Source organism: Molothrus ater, chromosome Z, assembly GCF_012460135.2.
Source record: "Molothrus ater isolate BHLD 08-10-18 breed brown headed cowbird chromosome Z, BPBGC_Mater_1.1, whole genome shotgun sequence".
In the NCBI taxonomy this organism is placed as follows: Eukaryota; Metazoa; Chordata; class Aves; order Passeriformes; family Icteridae; genus Molothrus; species Molothrus ater.
Window position 1 is genome coordinate 43,093,477 of NC_050511.2, and position 16,128 is coordinate 43,109,604.

Below are 16,128 nucleotides of genomic sequence, written 5' to 3' on the forward strand. Positions count from 1 at the left end.
TGTAAGGTTGAGGTTATTAATGTTGTTAATTTTCAGTTTCCCCTCCAAACCCCCAATAAAATTGCCCTCACTACTACGATACATGTTAGTATGTAGTAGGATACATAGTAGTATCGTAGTACATACTACATAATTATACGAGCCAGAAGGTGGTCAGATTTACATTCAACAGTTAGCAATGCCATTTTAAATAATCTAATTTAAAACAAAATGAAAAATTAAACTTATTGTAATAGCCAAATATTGTTAGATCCTCTTGAGAGGATGTAAAACTTCTGGGACTGATATCATTGAAACCAAGTGAAGTTTCTTGAAGTATCTAAAATGGAATATCAGGCTCTCTGTGATGAAAAAAAGTAATGTTTAAGATGACAATTATGTTCTGGAAATAATCAATGTTCAAAAATTTTGAGACAATGTTTTGCAATTCAACCAATCTCATCTCTAATTGGAAAGTTCCTGCAGTATATTTTATAATACATGACCACTCTCCAAAAAATAATTCACTCTTCAGGACATTGCTAAAAATGAACTCACAAAGTCAATTAACTAACAAATTAAATTTAAAATATAAAATACCAGTGGGAGAGGGGCCTGTGATTTAAATATATGTTTAATATAGATTTTACATAAATATAATGCAGATACATATTTTTCAATGTAATGCGTATAAATTACACACACTTAAAAAAGGTTTCTATCCTTTTCTGAATAATTCATAAAATTTGAATTTTATTAATTCAATTTGAATTATTTAGTCATTACACATTTGAATTACACATTTGAATGATTTAGTCCATCCCACTACATCTGAGAAGGTCTTACTAATCCCTCTACAACTGGTGGCAGTGTAAGACCTACTAACACATTTACTAAAAGAAATAAGTATGTATTCTCCAGAAAAAAATGTTTGGTGTTTGATGACCTAGAAGTAGAAACAGCTATAAAATCAAACTATCTTAAATTAAAGTGTCTTATTTTGATCCTTCAGACACTTGCTTAGCCTTATAACTTCTGCTACAATCTAGCCTAACTCATGTTTGCTAACTGTGGATCTACAGCCTAGTTTATAAAATATTATGTGTGTTTTCATCACTCTTTTGAGAATAATTTCTAATGAAACCTCAGTGTTATTATTTGTGCCAAAAAAAACACCTCCTATAAGCTATACAACTATGGCTTGACATAAAAGCATCTAATGCTGTAAGGGTAAGCTATAGGTCTAAGTTTAAAAAGTAAACTCATGTGGGTTAAAAAACATCTCTTATGACCCATCTGGTCAATCTGCCTTCTTCCCAGGCACAGTGCAGTTTCCAGCAACAGTTTATTCACTGTTCATTTCTTTGTAAAAGACAGCAGCTAGTGATTGAAAACTTTAAATTTAATCTTAGCATGTACAGAGAATTCTCTTAACACATTTCTCTAAAAGTTATAGCCAGTAGCGCATTTCTGTTCAGAAGTGACTGTCCACAATAAAATACGTCATTGTGCTAAACACTAAGAACACTGTGGTCCCATAAGCAGTTGAAACCTCTGTCTTTTGGGATTGCAGTGAATGAGAAGACTACACAGCTCTCTAGACAAGCTGTCTGCCCATCATTTGTCTGCCTTAGATATCTCTCCCATTAACAAACCAATGGACAATCTGTTCTTGGCCAGCCAACCTTTTCCAAATTGCTGGCAGAAATCCCCATCACCAGATCTCATTTATCTGAAACTTGTAGCTCTTTCCTAAGAACTTTAAATAAATTGAATTAGTAATTTTGGTACTACTGGTATTCAAATAACTGCCACAACTGCTGCCAGATAATAAGGAAAACAGGCTTTAGGCAAAAACTCATATTTCTTTACATATTCATAAATCAGGAAAAATTACAAAGAACTGTCATTATTGAAGGCAAAGTATGTAAGAGATAACTGCTGCAAACAACCCAGATACATAATAATTCATGTACTAACAAGATAAAAGACAGATGAAAGATGCATAAATTCATCTTAAAAATTTAATTACACTGCCAAAATAAAAGATAAGTTCTACGGGAGAGTTCTGTGCAATAAGACTTCTGTTGATGCAACTACGTAGAATAAGGAGATTCCATATCCGTAGAGTACTTAAACTCAGTTGACTGAAAGATAGGAATACTGCATTAGTTCAGCAAGAAGGGTAAAAATACTGCAGCAAATAAATTTGACATAAAATAGGCAATTAAGAGAAAACAAGCAGAAATGTTAACAAAACAATTATCCCACATTAAAAACATTTAGAGCCATCTACTATAATCACAGGTTACACAAAGTATCTAAACCAACATTAAGAAGAGGCTGTGACTACAAGACTCCTGGACACCTTCAAGTCCTCAGGCAAAAAAGCATTTCCTGAGTATATGCACATGCAGTCCAGACTACAGAGGAATCACCATCACTCCCCAGCGGGTAACCTAGTCATACGGAAATTGCACATATTCTGCTTACACAGGGAATATTGAGGAGCTTAAGAAGCCATGAGCTATACCTCCACTATAATTTGAATAGGGATTTAAATACTTTCCTACAGAGCGACAACTTTTTCTACCCAAGGAGTACAAATTAATATCTCAAGCAGCACCCGTCTCCATCTTATGCAATCTCTTAGATCCATGACCAAGATTGTTTGCACATTTTATTGCATATTTTATCACATATAAACAGGCTGTAGAGCAGGAATCAACACAGCTTTCCCAGCTGACTGCCCAGTCTACATGCCATAAAGTAAGACTTCTGCTTTTGATTCAGTGAAACTTAGCAAGCTTTTCCAGCAATATTCCATCAATCTAAGAGGAAAAGCACACTGGTATCTCAGGACAGTATATTGTTTATTGCCAGAACTAAGAAGTAGAATAGGAGTCTTCCAAATTCAGAAGGGATTCAAAATTCACATTAACCATATCCTGGGTAAGAGATTTCATTTTTCCCAATATGCCCCATGCCTTTACCAGGAGTTCCATTTACTATATAAACAACTTCAGAATGCTTCAGAGCAGATAGAAGAAAAAAACCTTAGCTTCCCAATGTGGCCCTTTGCTCTAATTACAACTGCTTCTCTCACATTTTTTCTGTAACATAGTTCTGTACTGGTTTCTTTTAAAGGTGTGGAGTGTAAGGTCTGCGTATGTGCAACTGGCTCACATATGTAAATAAATCATACACACTTTCAACAAAAGGATATATGTGCACACTGTCAACAATCAAGAAAGCAACTGCTTCTGTCAGTATAATTCTCTCCCTCGCCTAATTAATAAGAAAACTACCCCATTCACAAAAACAAGTTCTTTGCTCTCTCCAAACAAGTTTGGCTGCGTAGCAACTTTCAATCCAGCCCTCAATGGTAACAGACAACAAACAATACCTTCTTTGATTGCCTCTGCTAGTTCTCCATGAAAAGCTATTATTCCCAATAGTGATCCTTCAACACCTCCAGCAGAGACATTCATTCCTTCTGATAATTACAATTCATCACTGGCAATACATATTTGCTTGATAGGTAGCCAGCCTTTGAGATCAATTTGGATCAAAACCAGCAAGAGAAACACCTGTTTCTATCCTGACACACAAACACTGTAGAAGCAAGAGACATGGTTCTAAGACAGGACCATGTTGCTGAAAAGTTAGTGTGTTACCAAGGCTGCAGCTGCAATATGTCACAAAGTTACATCTCTACCATAAAGGCATCTGAGACTATCTCAGAGAGCCCCACATACTCATCTGCTTTATTTTTATTTAATTGATCTACCTAGCTTATTATTTGACTTAGAATTCTGAAATACTTATGTAAAGGCTTATTTTTGATGCTTTTATTCACTTTAAGGCTGTACCGTGTGTGCAAACATGCATGTATGTAGCATGTGTCTGTAGCATCAGTATTTTGGTGATGTTCACTAAATTCATGTCACACCAACAAATTGCTCTCAGCATAGAGAGAGCTTTTAAGCATCTAACTTACTGCAATCACTTTTACTAAAATAATCTGTAGCAGGGGAGTGAGGGACTGGTCTTCTAAAACAACAGCATTGGTTAGAAAGTGCAGCTATTTACACTCCCTAACATAATAACATTGTGTCAGAAGATGCTACTCAGTTATGGACAGCTTGCACTATTTTGATATTTTAAACCTGATGGTAGATATAATGAAACTTCCTTCAAACAGATATTTAATTCTCTGCTGGCAGATTTATAACAAATCAGAGCTTGGAGTGTAAGATTATTCCAAAAGATTAATCCCATTTTAGAGTGTAAGAGAAAGAGAAAGGATATTTGATAATGAATATCACAGAAGAATCATGTCCTTATGGAGAAAGTTTGCATCCTTACTCATTTTCATACCCATCACAGTTTGCGACTTTGTCAGATACTCCTCCCCCCTTTTTGCAGTGCATACACTATGCATACTTTTCATTTTTTCTTCCTCATTCCCATACACATGCAGGCATGCATACTCTAACTCACTTTTCTCTAATAGGGAGGAATAAATAGCTTTACTTAATGTGAAAAACCTGTGATAATATAGAAAGTTTAACTTTCAGATAAGCAGTGTCAATGTAATGCAAACCCTAGAATAGTAATATAGAGCCAAACTGGAGGAAGTTGTATGTAATTTATTTCATCCCACTGCAAAAAGAGCCTTGCTTTGCAAATTTATCTCTGATTTCAAACTCTGGATGGATGACTAACTATAAAAACAATACTTCCAAAATAGAGGAAAAAAACCCCACCACAAAACCTGTCACATTTATTCTGTAACTATATAAAATGGACAGAGCAATATAAATATTCAGAAAGGATCAGACAGCCATGGAAAAGTTTAGGCTGAAAATGATCTCCAGAGGGCAGCTAGTCCAACCTCCTGCTCAAGTCAGACCAAGTGTCAGAGTATGATCAGCTCTTTTAGAGCCATTTCTAGACATGCTGTATAAATACATGAGGATGTGGATCTGACAGCCTCTCCAGGCAACCTGTTCCAGTGCTAAGCATTCTTGTAGAGATTTTATTTTCCTTATGGAAATTGAAATTTCCTTCAACACAAGTTAACACTGTTATCTGTCACAGCATACCTCTAAGGAATGTCTGGCTTCCTCTTTTCTCTGCAGACCCTTAGGCACCAGACAACTGCAGCTATATCCTTTCTTTACCTTTCCTTACCTGCTTGAAATAACTTAGTTCCTTCTGCTTCATCCCAAATATCATATAATCCAGCCTCCTAACCATTTCAGTCCACTTCTGCCGTTTTCTTTGCATTTTGCCAAGATTTCACTTACACATGAAAAATAAGCCTAAAAATGTGCACTCATTCTGGTTTATTTCCTAGGAGAAAAATAACTTCTCACAACAACACTAGAAACCCTCAGCTCATGCTGAGGTCAAAGGACTGAGATGTCCTCCATCCTTTGAAGAATGACAGCTGATGATGAAGCAGAAAAAACAAAACACTGTCTTTCACAAAAGCCATTCTTCCCTTCCCCAGTGAAAACTATGAAGTCATCACTATGTGCCAAACTTCTGTTGAAACCCTTCTACTTCAACAACTTGTTCTACCTGCCATTGAGGAAGACGCATTAGGATTGTTTCATACACATCCAAGTGTCATTCACAGAACAAGAACACGTATAAAAATCACAGAAAACAGAAAATAAAGTACAAGCATTGCACATGGTGAGTGATTAATCAGCTCTGATGACAGAGTGAGACAAGAAATAGCTTTTAAATATTAAGTTGAAATTAACACATGCCCTAAAGATTTCTACTTTCTAATACAAATGCATATTAAGAAGCAGAGTCTATTCCTAATGGACAACTCCTTCTCCCAACAAGTGACATGCCACCTCGGAGTCCACTGTAGGGTACTGCTACAAGAATACCCAGTTCTGCTTCTGTCAAGGTTCTGATGTAACTACTATCTACTTTTCTTGAAAATATATTTGCTACATTACAGCTTTGCAGTGCGATTTTTATATTACCTGTAACAACACCACAGTAATGATTCTGAGAAGGTGGCTTTTCAGAAATTTTCTCCTCTACGGACCTTTTTCGTCTGTACACCCTGTGTGCATGTCCTGTCACAGCCAATGTGCGATTGAGTGGCTCAATAAATATGAAGTCCTCATTAATCTGTATAAACCCCATCTGTAAAGGAAAACAAAAGCAACATATAAGGTAAGAATTTATTAAGTTGTGCACAGTCCTAGAGGAGAAAAAAACCCAAAACATTCCATTTAAGGAAACACTTTGTTTTAGTAACCTTATGAGCAAAGTGAGTACCTTTGTATTTTACAAGTTTTCTACTTAAATGAACTAGAATAAATTTCATTTATTTCAGCTAAATCTGGGTGGGTGGGTGGCTACATGCCAGTAGCATATGCACAGTAAAAGATACAGAATGTTAAAAGTTTACTTTGGGAGACCCAGGAGGTCATTTATATATGTACGGTATGTACAAAAAAGTCTATACACTGGTTTTATTATTTATTATTGTCACATTTTTAGATAGCTATATTTAATGAAATAACAGGCACAATGTAAGGCATATGAATACATGCTGAACAAACGTGAGGATGGAAAAGAAATATTGTGGCACTCTTTTTACTCTTTTTCAAACTAAAAGAACCCAAAACTATTTTTAAAAGGCAGAAATCCCTTTTTGGTTTCCAGCAGTAACACCAGAAAAATATTTGAATAAAGCCATTTAGTTGGTTAACTCTTCCCCTGTCTCAACGTATTTATACACACCAACACACAGGAAAAGTTAACACACCAGATGCACATCTAATATTACAAGGGCATACCTAATGCTGAAAAAAAATATTATAAAATATACTTATATAAATACCACACAAATAAAACTCAGCACAAACTGTTAAGCTTCCAATACACAAAAGTTTCCTATCAAGAGTAAATCTGGAGACAGCAAGGTTTGTGGGGTTTCTCCCCCCACATTAGCAAGACTGACAGTTAATTTCCTCACTCTCTAAACTTAAAAAATATACTATTCTGTTTTGCTACAGAAACAAAACTATGTGATATATCTGGCTAAGGGAAGCAGACAGTTCTTCTGTATATTTTTATACAGGGGAGAAATAAAAAACAATTTTGTTTCTTCTGGAATCATATAAGTGCCATTATCACATTGGATATCCTGTCTGACAGATGAATAAACCACCCAAAAAGATTCTGACCCAAGGAAAAAAACAAAATCAAAATTTTTGAGTGGTACCAAATACAATTTCATTCAAACACAACACCTCAAAAAGAAAAAATCCAACAATCTTCCAGCACAATCACACGAAATAAATGTGAATACCACACTTAATTCTCATTCAGTTACAATAGCTAAGGAATGCTGAACAGATGTCAAAAGGTCATCACTAACACTGCACACAAACACACATGTATCTGGGGATTTGGCTGTTCCTTTTCCTTTTTTCACTTACATTTTAGGTTCAGTTCAGCAGGAGCTTTAAATGTCACATACTAGAAAATTAGCTAGCTACATATTGCTAAGTACTTTCTGTACACCTGCAAGACAGAACTTTTTGAAAAGTGGATCTTTAAAAAGGCTACTTTTACATAACAAATAACTTGTCCTATATAAACTTCAAATTACGTGAAATAAACTTATTTAAAAGCATAGTTCTCAAGTACTAGTAAAAGGCATAAATCACTTTTCATTTGATTTTTATGTCAAATACTGAATTTCACTCAGGCATAGATTATTTTACTTTTTTAAAGAATTATTTTGTATATGAAAGATGTTGATAAACTAAATATAGAACAAGAATAGCAGCCCACTAGTGGTGCTGCAAGTATCCCCAGTACACCAACAAATTAGGATTGTTGGGTTAGTCCTTAGTCCCTCCTGAACAGAGTCAATCATAGAACATTTGTCACATTTCTTCCATCTCCATTCTCTGTTGCAAAATGAAACCAGGGCTTTAAGATGATGCTCTTCAGGTTGCCACCATTCATCAGACATTCTGAAAAGCTGTGCCAGGACTGACATATAACGTTCTCTTCCAGCTCCTTGCAGAAGGAGCAGAAAGTGAAGTTTAATTCATTGGTAGAGAAATCCAAAATATATTGCCTGTTTCCTGAGTCAGAAGTTAAAGAACTGAACAGTGATGTAAAGTTATAGATGCGTAAATGGATGATTCTCAGACAAATATGGATAACAAAATACTCTTTGATGCCATTTTCACTGCTTTTGGGGGAAAAAAAAACAAAACAAAACATTATTTCTCTAACTTTTGGATAATTTCACAGGTGGAAAGTGGTAGGTGAAACTGTAGCTTTGTCAACCATGCTCTTATATTTTCATAATCATTACAAATGGAGTTAAGAAGATCTTTTTATGAAGTAAACACAGAAAGCAGAGAAGTCAAAGCATGCATTAAAGCATTTCAGTTTCAACACACTTTCAGATATTGAATGCCAGGGCAAATTACAGCCTTTTGACAGTTCAAATGGCAAAACTTCCATGTTACGAGAATGCACAGCAGAACAAGGATTAAAAAGATGGAAAAGCAAAACACTAATAACCATCTGGGATAGAACTGTGAGCTTGGACAAACTGACACATCTTCCACCAGTTTCATTTGAAAAAATACTACTGCTCACAGCTGCAATTAAAAAGCCCCCCAGGATGCTGGACATATCTCATGTAAAGGTAACATAGCACGCCATTCTTTCCCCCTGCAGCACATATATCTCAGTAGATTTCAAGCCCAGTGCAACCTAATTTGGCAAAAAAAATCTTCAAATTTTGTAACTATTGATAAACTTGGTACTTGCTCTGTATTTTATATATTTATGAAGTAAAGAGAGTCCTTACGTTTAGGCCAAACTTCAGCTGATGGGCAAATAAAACTTCACTTGCAGAAAACTAACTTTTTGCCAAATTTGGATAGTGGGAAACCAAGACAAATGAGAACAAGACCTTTCCCCAGCACCTTGAGTGGCACAGGTCAGGTGGGGAGCAGTGGGTGTAGTCAGCATGTTACAATTTCTCCCTGCTGCAGCCAACTCTCCACTGTCTTGTGAAGCAAATGCACACAGCGAGTAAGGATGGGCTGTATGAGACTCTACTTCTTCCTGCTCCCAACATACTTCCCAAGGCAAATATCAATGGGAAAAATGCACTCCTATCAGATGCAGAAAATGTTTACGTTACTTAGTACACATGTTGCGTCCATCAGAACCACAATATTAATGTCACACTTGAAGTATAAAAATGAAAGGTTCTCTTCACTGCAGCATACAAAAAACCAAATTGTCATTATAAGCTCATTATTTACTTGTTTTGAAACATAATTTCATAACAGGCTTTGTGCTATTTGTCAAATGTCCCAAAACTGAGCATTAATTTCTGAGTAAACAGGCAAAATCTTTTATTTGCATTTCAGTATCCCACTCTGAAGGTTTTTCTCCATGATTTTAACAATCCAGATTTAATTTAGTGACTTGATTCTAACAATTCTATCAGAACCTGACCTGAGCTGAAATACAACAAAAAGTCTCCAGCTCTTACTAATGACTTTCCATCTATAAGAACCTTCATTGCTGAAGGCTGAGGAAACATAAGTGCCTTCAGTTCATAAGTGCCTCCTCTCTTCAATTCACTGTGTTTCACAGCTGTGCACATCATATGCACCGCCCTTTTCCTGGAGGTTTTCTCTACCTGTCTGCTCACTCCAATCTGCTGCACAGAGTTAAGAGACATCACAGAGGGAAGAGTCAGTATTATCACTGTTGACTGGCTTTCAGGTGCTGACATAGTGATCAATCCAATCCTTTCTGGGATATTTTTTACTCCTAGGGCTGTGCCTTACTGAAGTACACAAATATGCACAATGATACACCTTATAGCCCCAAGAGAGGAAAAAAACATTTAGACTGTTATGCAGAGATCGCTGGGTTCAAAGCATGTATTCAGGTACTAGCCCCCAGAATTGAGGTCTGTGGAAACCATTTTTGCATGGCTTTTAAATCCTTCCAAATCCTCTATATTCCTATACAGTCTGGTTTAAGACACACACTGCTCTGAATTCTTAAGAAAATCGTTCTCTATATGAGAGGATGCTGCTCTCACATTTAAGACAATGGCTACTTTTTTCAAAACAACCTGATGTTGCACAAAGATGCAGGAAAACATGTTGCTACTCCGCAGCACTCCCTATGCTACTAACAATTAAACAGGTATTCATGACACTAAGCCATATACTGGACTTGATGATCTCAAAAGTCTTTTCCAACTCAATTGATTCTATGATACACACAAAATGTAACTGCAAAAAAACCCCATAAAATTTATCAATTCTAAATGCTCTAATTTTTAAGTGTCTTTTTTAGTAAAAGCACAAATGTACTTCCTAAATTCATGGCGGTGTTTTAAAGTCAGATATTCGGTCACTGCTATCAGCAGTGAAACTCATGAATCAGACAGGAGTCCCTCCAAATGCCAGAGCTATCTGTGCAATAAACAAGGTGGTCATCAGGTTCAAGTGACCACTACTTCTATATGCCACCTTCTCTCTGCTCTTCTTGTTACAACTGTCAGCCTCCTGGAGACCGTAGACTTCTTGAACTTACACTGTCACAAAGTTCCCTGGTTCAGCTTGTACCACTATTTTCAGAAAAGTCAGTGCAGTCTGAACTACTGCATACTTGCCTTTTGACCATCAGAAGAATTTAGTAGAACTGGCAAACCAATCATAAAACGCTGAAATTATGTGCTCCATCCCCCTTTCTCTTCCCTTGTCCAGAAAGCTCTTGCCCACTTTCTGGTTGACTAATCTGTAGCTTAAAAGATCAAATACACCTAAACTTAAGAAACACCTGTGACAAAGGAAGGCACAGGCACACCCCAACACATGAAAAGACTGAAAGACCTATGAAAAGAATAAAAACCTAGCAGAAAAGGCCACTTGCTATCAGTCATCTGGAGCTCTCCAATACTGATTGTAATACCCAGTAATAACACAGCTCATGTACATTATTCAGAATAAAGGACACTGTCTTGAAGGAAACACTAGCTGAGAGAACAATTGGCTAATTCCTCTAGCAACTTACCTAGCACAATTTCAGCTTTCCCTCAAAGTCATAAAAAGCCATTTAATCTTCTTATTCTAGCCAGAAAATCAAACATATTAAAATACATTTATATATCATTAATGAGTTGCTGCTTTGCTTATAGATTTCACTTGACTATTGAAACAAACTCAGCTCAATTCAACACACTAAGTCAAACCAAATTTTCGCTTTGCATCATATGCATCATGCATTATTTCATTATTTTCATTATACAACCTTAATTTTCACTGCTTTGGTCCTGTAGTACTGGGAAAATAATGAATAAGACACAATGCAAATTATCTCTGTATTTTAATGTCTTAGATCCATACATCAATTCCAGTCTCCTATGCATTTGAGATTTTGTAAAACTGAGATTATCTTATCTAGATATTCTTATAACACAAATCCTTTGTCAGACTACACTTCTTTTCACATTTCCTTGCTGCTACTGTTAAATGAAACAGTTTCAATAGAACTGCTGCCCTATTATTTCACTATCCTTATTTGAAATGTTTCACATTTTTATCTTTTAACATTTGGAAATCTTTCCAATGTTACAACTTTATTGATTCATGGCCATTATTTTACATCCATCTGATCCAGGGTCAACACTGCTTTCCTTCTGGGCCAGCTCTCAAGGCTGGCTTTCCAAGGTCCCTTGATACTCACTCCGCAGTTTTTATAAAAGGGAATCATAGAGTATTGCAGTTCCTACTGTGTGAGAACACATATATTAGCCTTTGACTACTGCTTGATGAAAGAGGCTTACTATAACTCTGAGATTAGCTCAGCTGGTTAGAGTCAGGTGCTAATAGCATCAAGGTTTGTGGATTCAATCCCTGTATGGGCCACCCACTTAAGAGTTGAACTTGATCTTTGTGGGTCCTTTCCAACTTGGAATATTCTGATTATGTAATTATCCTTGTAACCACAAATTAATTTGTCTCTCTGAACTTTAGCAAACAAAACTGCAACTCAACTGCAACCACATTTCAGCTACCACTACACTGCAAATTTGTGAAAGGAGAATAAGGTTTCTATATCTTCACTTAACGTCCTCCACCAAGTTCATATGCTTGATGGCTCATAACAAATCTGTGATCAGCAAATACACACACCTTTTTTTCCTCCTTTCACTGTCAGCTAATTCACTAGGCTACAAAGTAAATCTATAAATGTATAAAACTGGTAAGTCACAAATAGAAGCAACTTACCTTTGATCTGGCTACAGCCTTTGGTCTGTTTAATTCTTCTGTGCCTCCCAGCTCTGAAAGTGCCACTAAAGGAGAGCCAAGCCCCCAGGGATTGTTACTGACCTTACCTCTGGATCATATAAAGCATCCAAACTAGGTTTTTCATGACTACATCTCAAAGGGACTGACCCTCCCAGCTGCAGAGGGGTTTACTTCTTTTGAAAATACTTCATCATCTAAAACATTGCCTTCTCTCCACATTAATATGAACAAAAGTCACGCTGAAAACTAAGCAAAGTTTACTGGAACTCTTTCTCTCACTCTGCCAGTTAAATTTGTGAGAGTTGGACTTCAAAGTAATCATAGGAAGTAACACCAAAGTTACATCTTCCACTGAAAGCCAGACAACTTCACATGAAGAATGAAGTCTTCAAGAAGTGGGAAAGCACAGAACAACAGAAAAAAATATAATAAGATGACTACAGGTAACACAGTTCCTACACTTTCTGATTTCCAATTTACTATTTATGGTTATGGTTACACCTGACATTCAGTTTCTATAAAAATACTTTTTTGTATCTCAGCTTTCTAGCTCTGCCTAGTTTTATCTGTTTGTCTTTGGAGCTACTTACTTTTCCTAAGGCATAACACGAGTAACATGATATGGTTGTGAAAATTGTTTCCCCTAAGCAATGTGCCCACAAGTTCATTACAACATCATGTATGCTTTCACAGGTTTTCCTTAAAAGAAAAAAAAAGACAAATTTTAAGAAGTTTACTGAAACTAAACATATGTTGCTGTTTTCACAGATTTATTGCTTCAATAGCACATTGTAAATTAACTCCGCTGTACACTATTATTTTGGCAGCAGTTATCCTGAAGTGGAGTTGAGCTGTAGTTTGTTTCAGTCAAATTAGTTGTGTAAAAACACTGGAATGGCCTCAATGTTTTAAAACACAGAATTCATTTCAAGCCCTTTAGAATCCTGCAATGAGAAGGCACAGAATAGTTTAAGCATACATAAAAATTTTCAAAATCACTAAGGCACCATAAGTCAAATTTCACAAAACTAAATGAAGATAAATAGACATTGATATTGAGAGAAACCCTATAATTCTTACGATGACTCATTTTGGAACAACTGTAGGAACCTTATAAACAATTACTAACCCTACACAGAGTGTCCCATGAACTGTATTTGAGTGTGCTGTTCTTTCTCTCCTTAGATACAAGACTAATCTTTTCCAGTTTGAGGTAACTGAAGTATCTTTGATAACATTTCATTGAAAACTACTTCCACAAGGCAGTTCTAACTTCTATTTTCAAATGCTTAGAACAGAAAAGTAACAAATATGAAACACAAACTCCTATAGCTAAATGTACCATTACTGTTGTATAGCCTATTTTTCTAAAAAAACGGATGGCAACCAAACCAACTGCATGTAGCTGCAGGTAACTTTATCACAAGGTGTCACGGGAATATAATACTGTTATGCATGATAGGCACATACATGATATGTAATAGTAACCTCCAGAAAATTTAAAATTTTGGGGCTTGAACAGGTATGACCAGACAAAAATGTCATCAATGAGCCAGGTAAAAGCACAGAAAACAGCAAAAGCCAGCAAAAATCCCAGTATCTTCATTAAAACCATAGAATGACAGAAATGCAGGTCTCATAGAGGTATCAATAATTCACATAACCTCATTTTAGTGCCACCAAAAAAAAAAGTATAAGTATGTATTTATGGAGAGTTATCAGAAGGAACATCATGAAATTCATCTAGGATGAATGCCAAGCCTAGCTCCAGTCCCTGAGACAGATACACATCTGGGACTTGTACAGACTTCACATTACAAGGATTGATGGTGAGAAGATATTCTAAAATGGTCCTGGTAGTCTTTGAGGGCAATAGGTATACAACATAGAATCATACTTGTCTGTGATGTTGTTTTACTCAGTTGTTTATCAGCTGTCCTGATCTCTAAATTCTAGTCCAATTCTATTATTCAGTTTCATTCTGTCTTTGCTATAAGTTTTGAATTCTCATCTTGTTCTGTCATTGACTTGTAATCTAAATTTTGCCAAGATACTGATGTATTCTTAACTAGTATTCAGTTTGGGTATTATATATGTATATGCTGAATACTGAAAATCTGAGACATTCAGAACTAGTGGCTATATTATAAAAATTTTACATAAATTACCATTTAAAGCCTACCATTTCAATTGCAACATCTACAAAACAAATAACTGCAGTTACATGGTAACATGCAAAAATAGTTGAAAAATATTTGACAGAAGCATTCTAAATGCATTTTTTCTGTTACCATGTTGCACAGCTAAAATTACTGTGTAAATAAATATATATTTTTTACTTAATTGCAGATATCAAGATTCTTGATACACAGCTATAGAATAGCTTTACATCTACCCATCTATCAGGTGTTTAGGTTCTACAGCCTTTCAAAGAGAAGGAAAAAGGAAAGGGGAGAGAGACTACAGAATATAGACATGGTCTGGAAATTTGAGTTTGCAGTACATGAACTTCCGTTTTCCTTCACCTAAACAGTTTCATGTTCCTTCAAGAAAAGTATTCCACAATTATACCTTTAAAATCATAAATTCAAAATTATTATTACCTGAAGTTTTATACTTAGCAACTAGAAACTAGGAAGTGCAGACTTAACACAGGCATGTTCTTCTTTCTTTTTTTTTTTTTTTTATGCAGCATTCTGGAAGTTTATGACATATGGAAAGCCTACTACTCCCAGCACAGGTAACTTAATTAGAAAGAACAGCACACACAACAATTTTAAAACCAAATTAGCATTTTTGATCCAAGTGCTACAAGGTATTGTTGAAATGAAATTGAGTATATGTGACAGTCAATTTAAAAACTGTTTTCGAGACACATAGGATTAATGAGACACTGAAAATACCCTTGATTTTTAAACTAACTTAAATTGAAAAACTATTTCATTCATTTGCTACAGGCAACTATAAAAGGATTGACTACTACTATTAAAAGAGACAGCTATGGGCAAGTCAGACTTCATCAATGGTGCAGCTATTTCATGTCCAGAATATCCATACTTGCACACAAGGCACACTGTAATCCTTAAGAAAATAAATATAATACTTTCATCCTTAGATGCTTAAAACAATGCAGATTTTATGGCAACCATGACTTTGTCACAAAAGACAACAACATGTAATATGCCAACTCACCATGTTATATGTTAATGGTCTCTTTCTGATCATTTCTCCCTTCATTCAGTAGCTTATACCCTTTATCTTAGGAGGTTGAACTAACTAGATCTAAAACTAACTAGATCTTGGAATTATTCCTTTCTCTCATGTAGTTTTGTTTTCTATTACAGAAGAAACTACAAGGAAGGGCTAGAAAGCCTTAAAGGCTGACTGTTAGCTCAGTAACATAAGATAAATTACTAAAATCATAGAATGATTTGGGTTGGGAAGGACCTTAAAGATCCTCTCATTCCAACCCCCGTGTCATGGGCAGCGACACCTTGCACTAGATCAGGTTGCCCAAAGCCCACCCCGACTGGCCTTGAACATTGCCAGGTATGGGGCATCCACAGCTTCTCTGGGCAATCTGTTTTTGCACCTTCAGAGGAAAGAATTTAGTTGTAATTTCTAATCTAAACATTTATTCAGTTTTTAAAGCATATCCTATCACCCCAAGACCTTGCAAAAAGTCCCTCTCCAGCTCTTTTGTAGACCTACAATCAGATCAGAAGAGACTTTCTCAATATAGAATGTTAAAAGGCAAGACAAATGAGGCTGTTGTTCTGGCCACAATGATAACTCT

General features: G+C 35.9%; 1 protein-coding gene across 1 annotated transcript in view; it reads right to left on the reverse strand.

The window, feature by feature from the left end:
- Positions 1–16,128, reverse strand: part of ADAMTS19 (ADAM metallopeptidase with thrombospondin type 1 motif 19) — a 130,767-nt gene that overhangs the window by 100,082 nt on the left and 14,557 nt on the right. Inside the window, exon 3 of the mRNA XM_036404027.1 lies at positions 5,991–6,156. Within this exon, the coding sequence (XP_036259920.1) occupies positions 5,991–6,156 (166 nt within the window). The remainder of the gene's footprint in view (positions 1–5,990; positions 6,157–16,128) is intronic.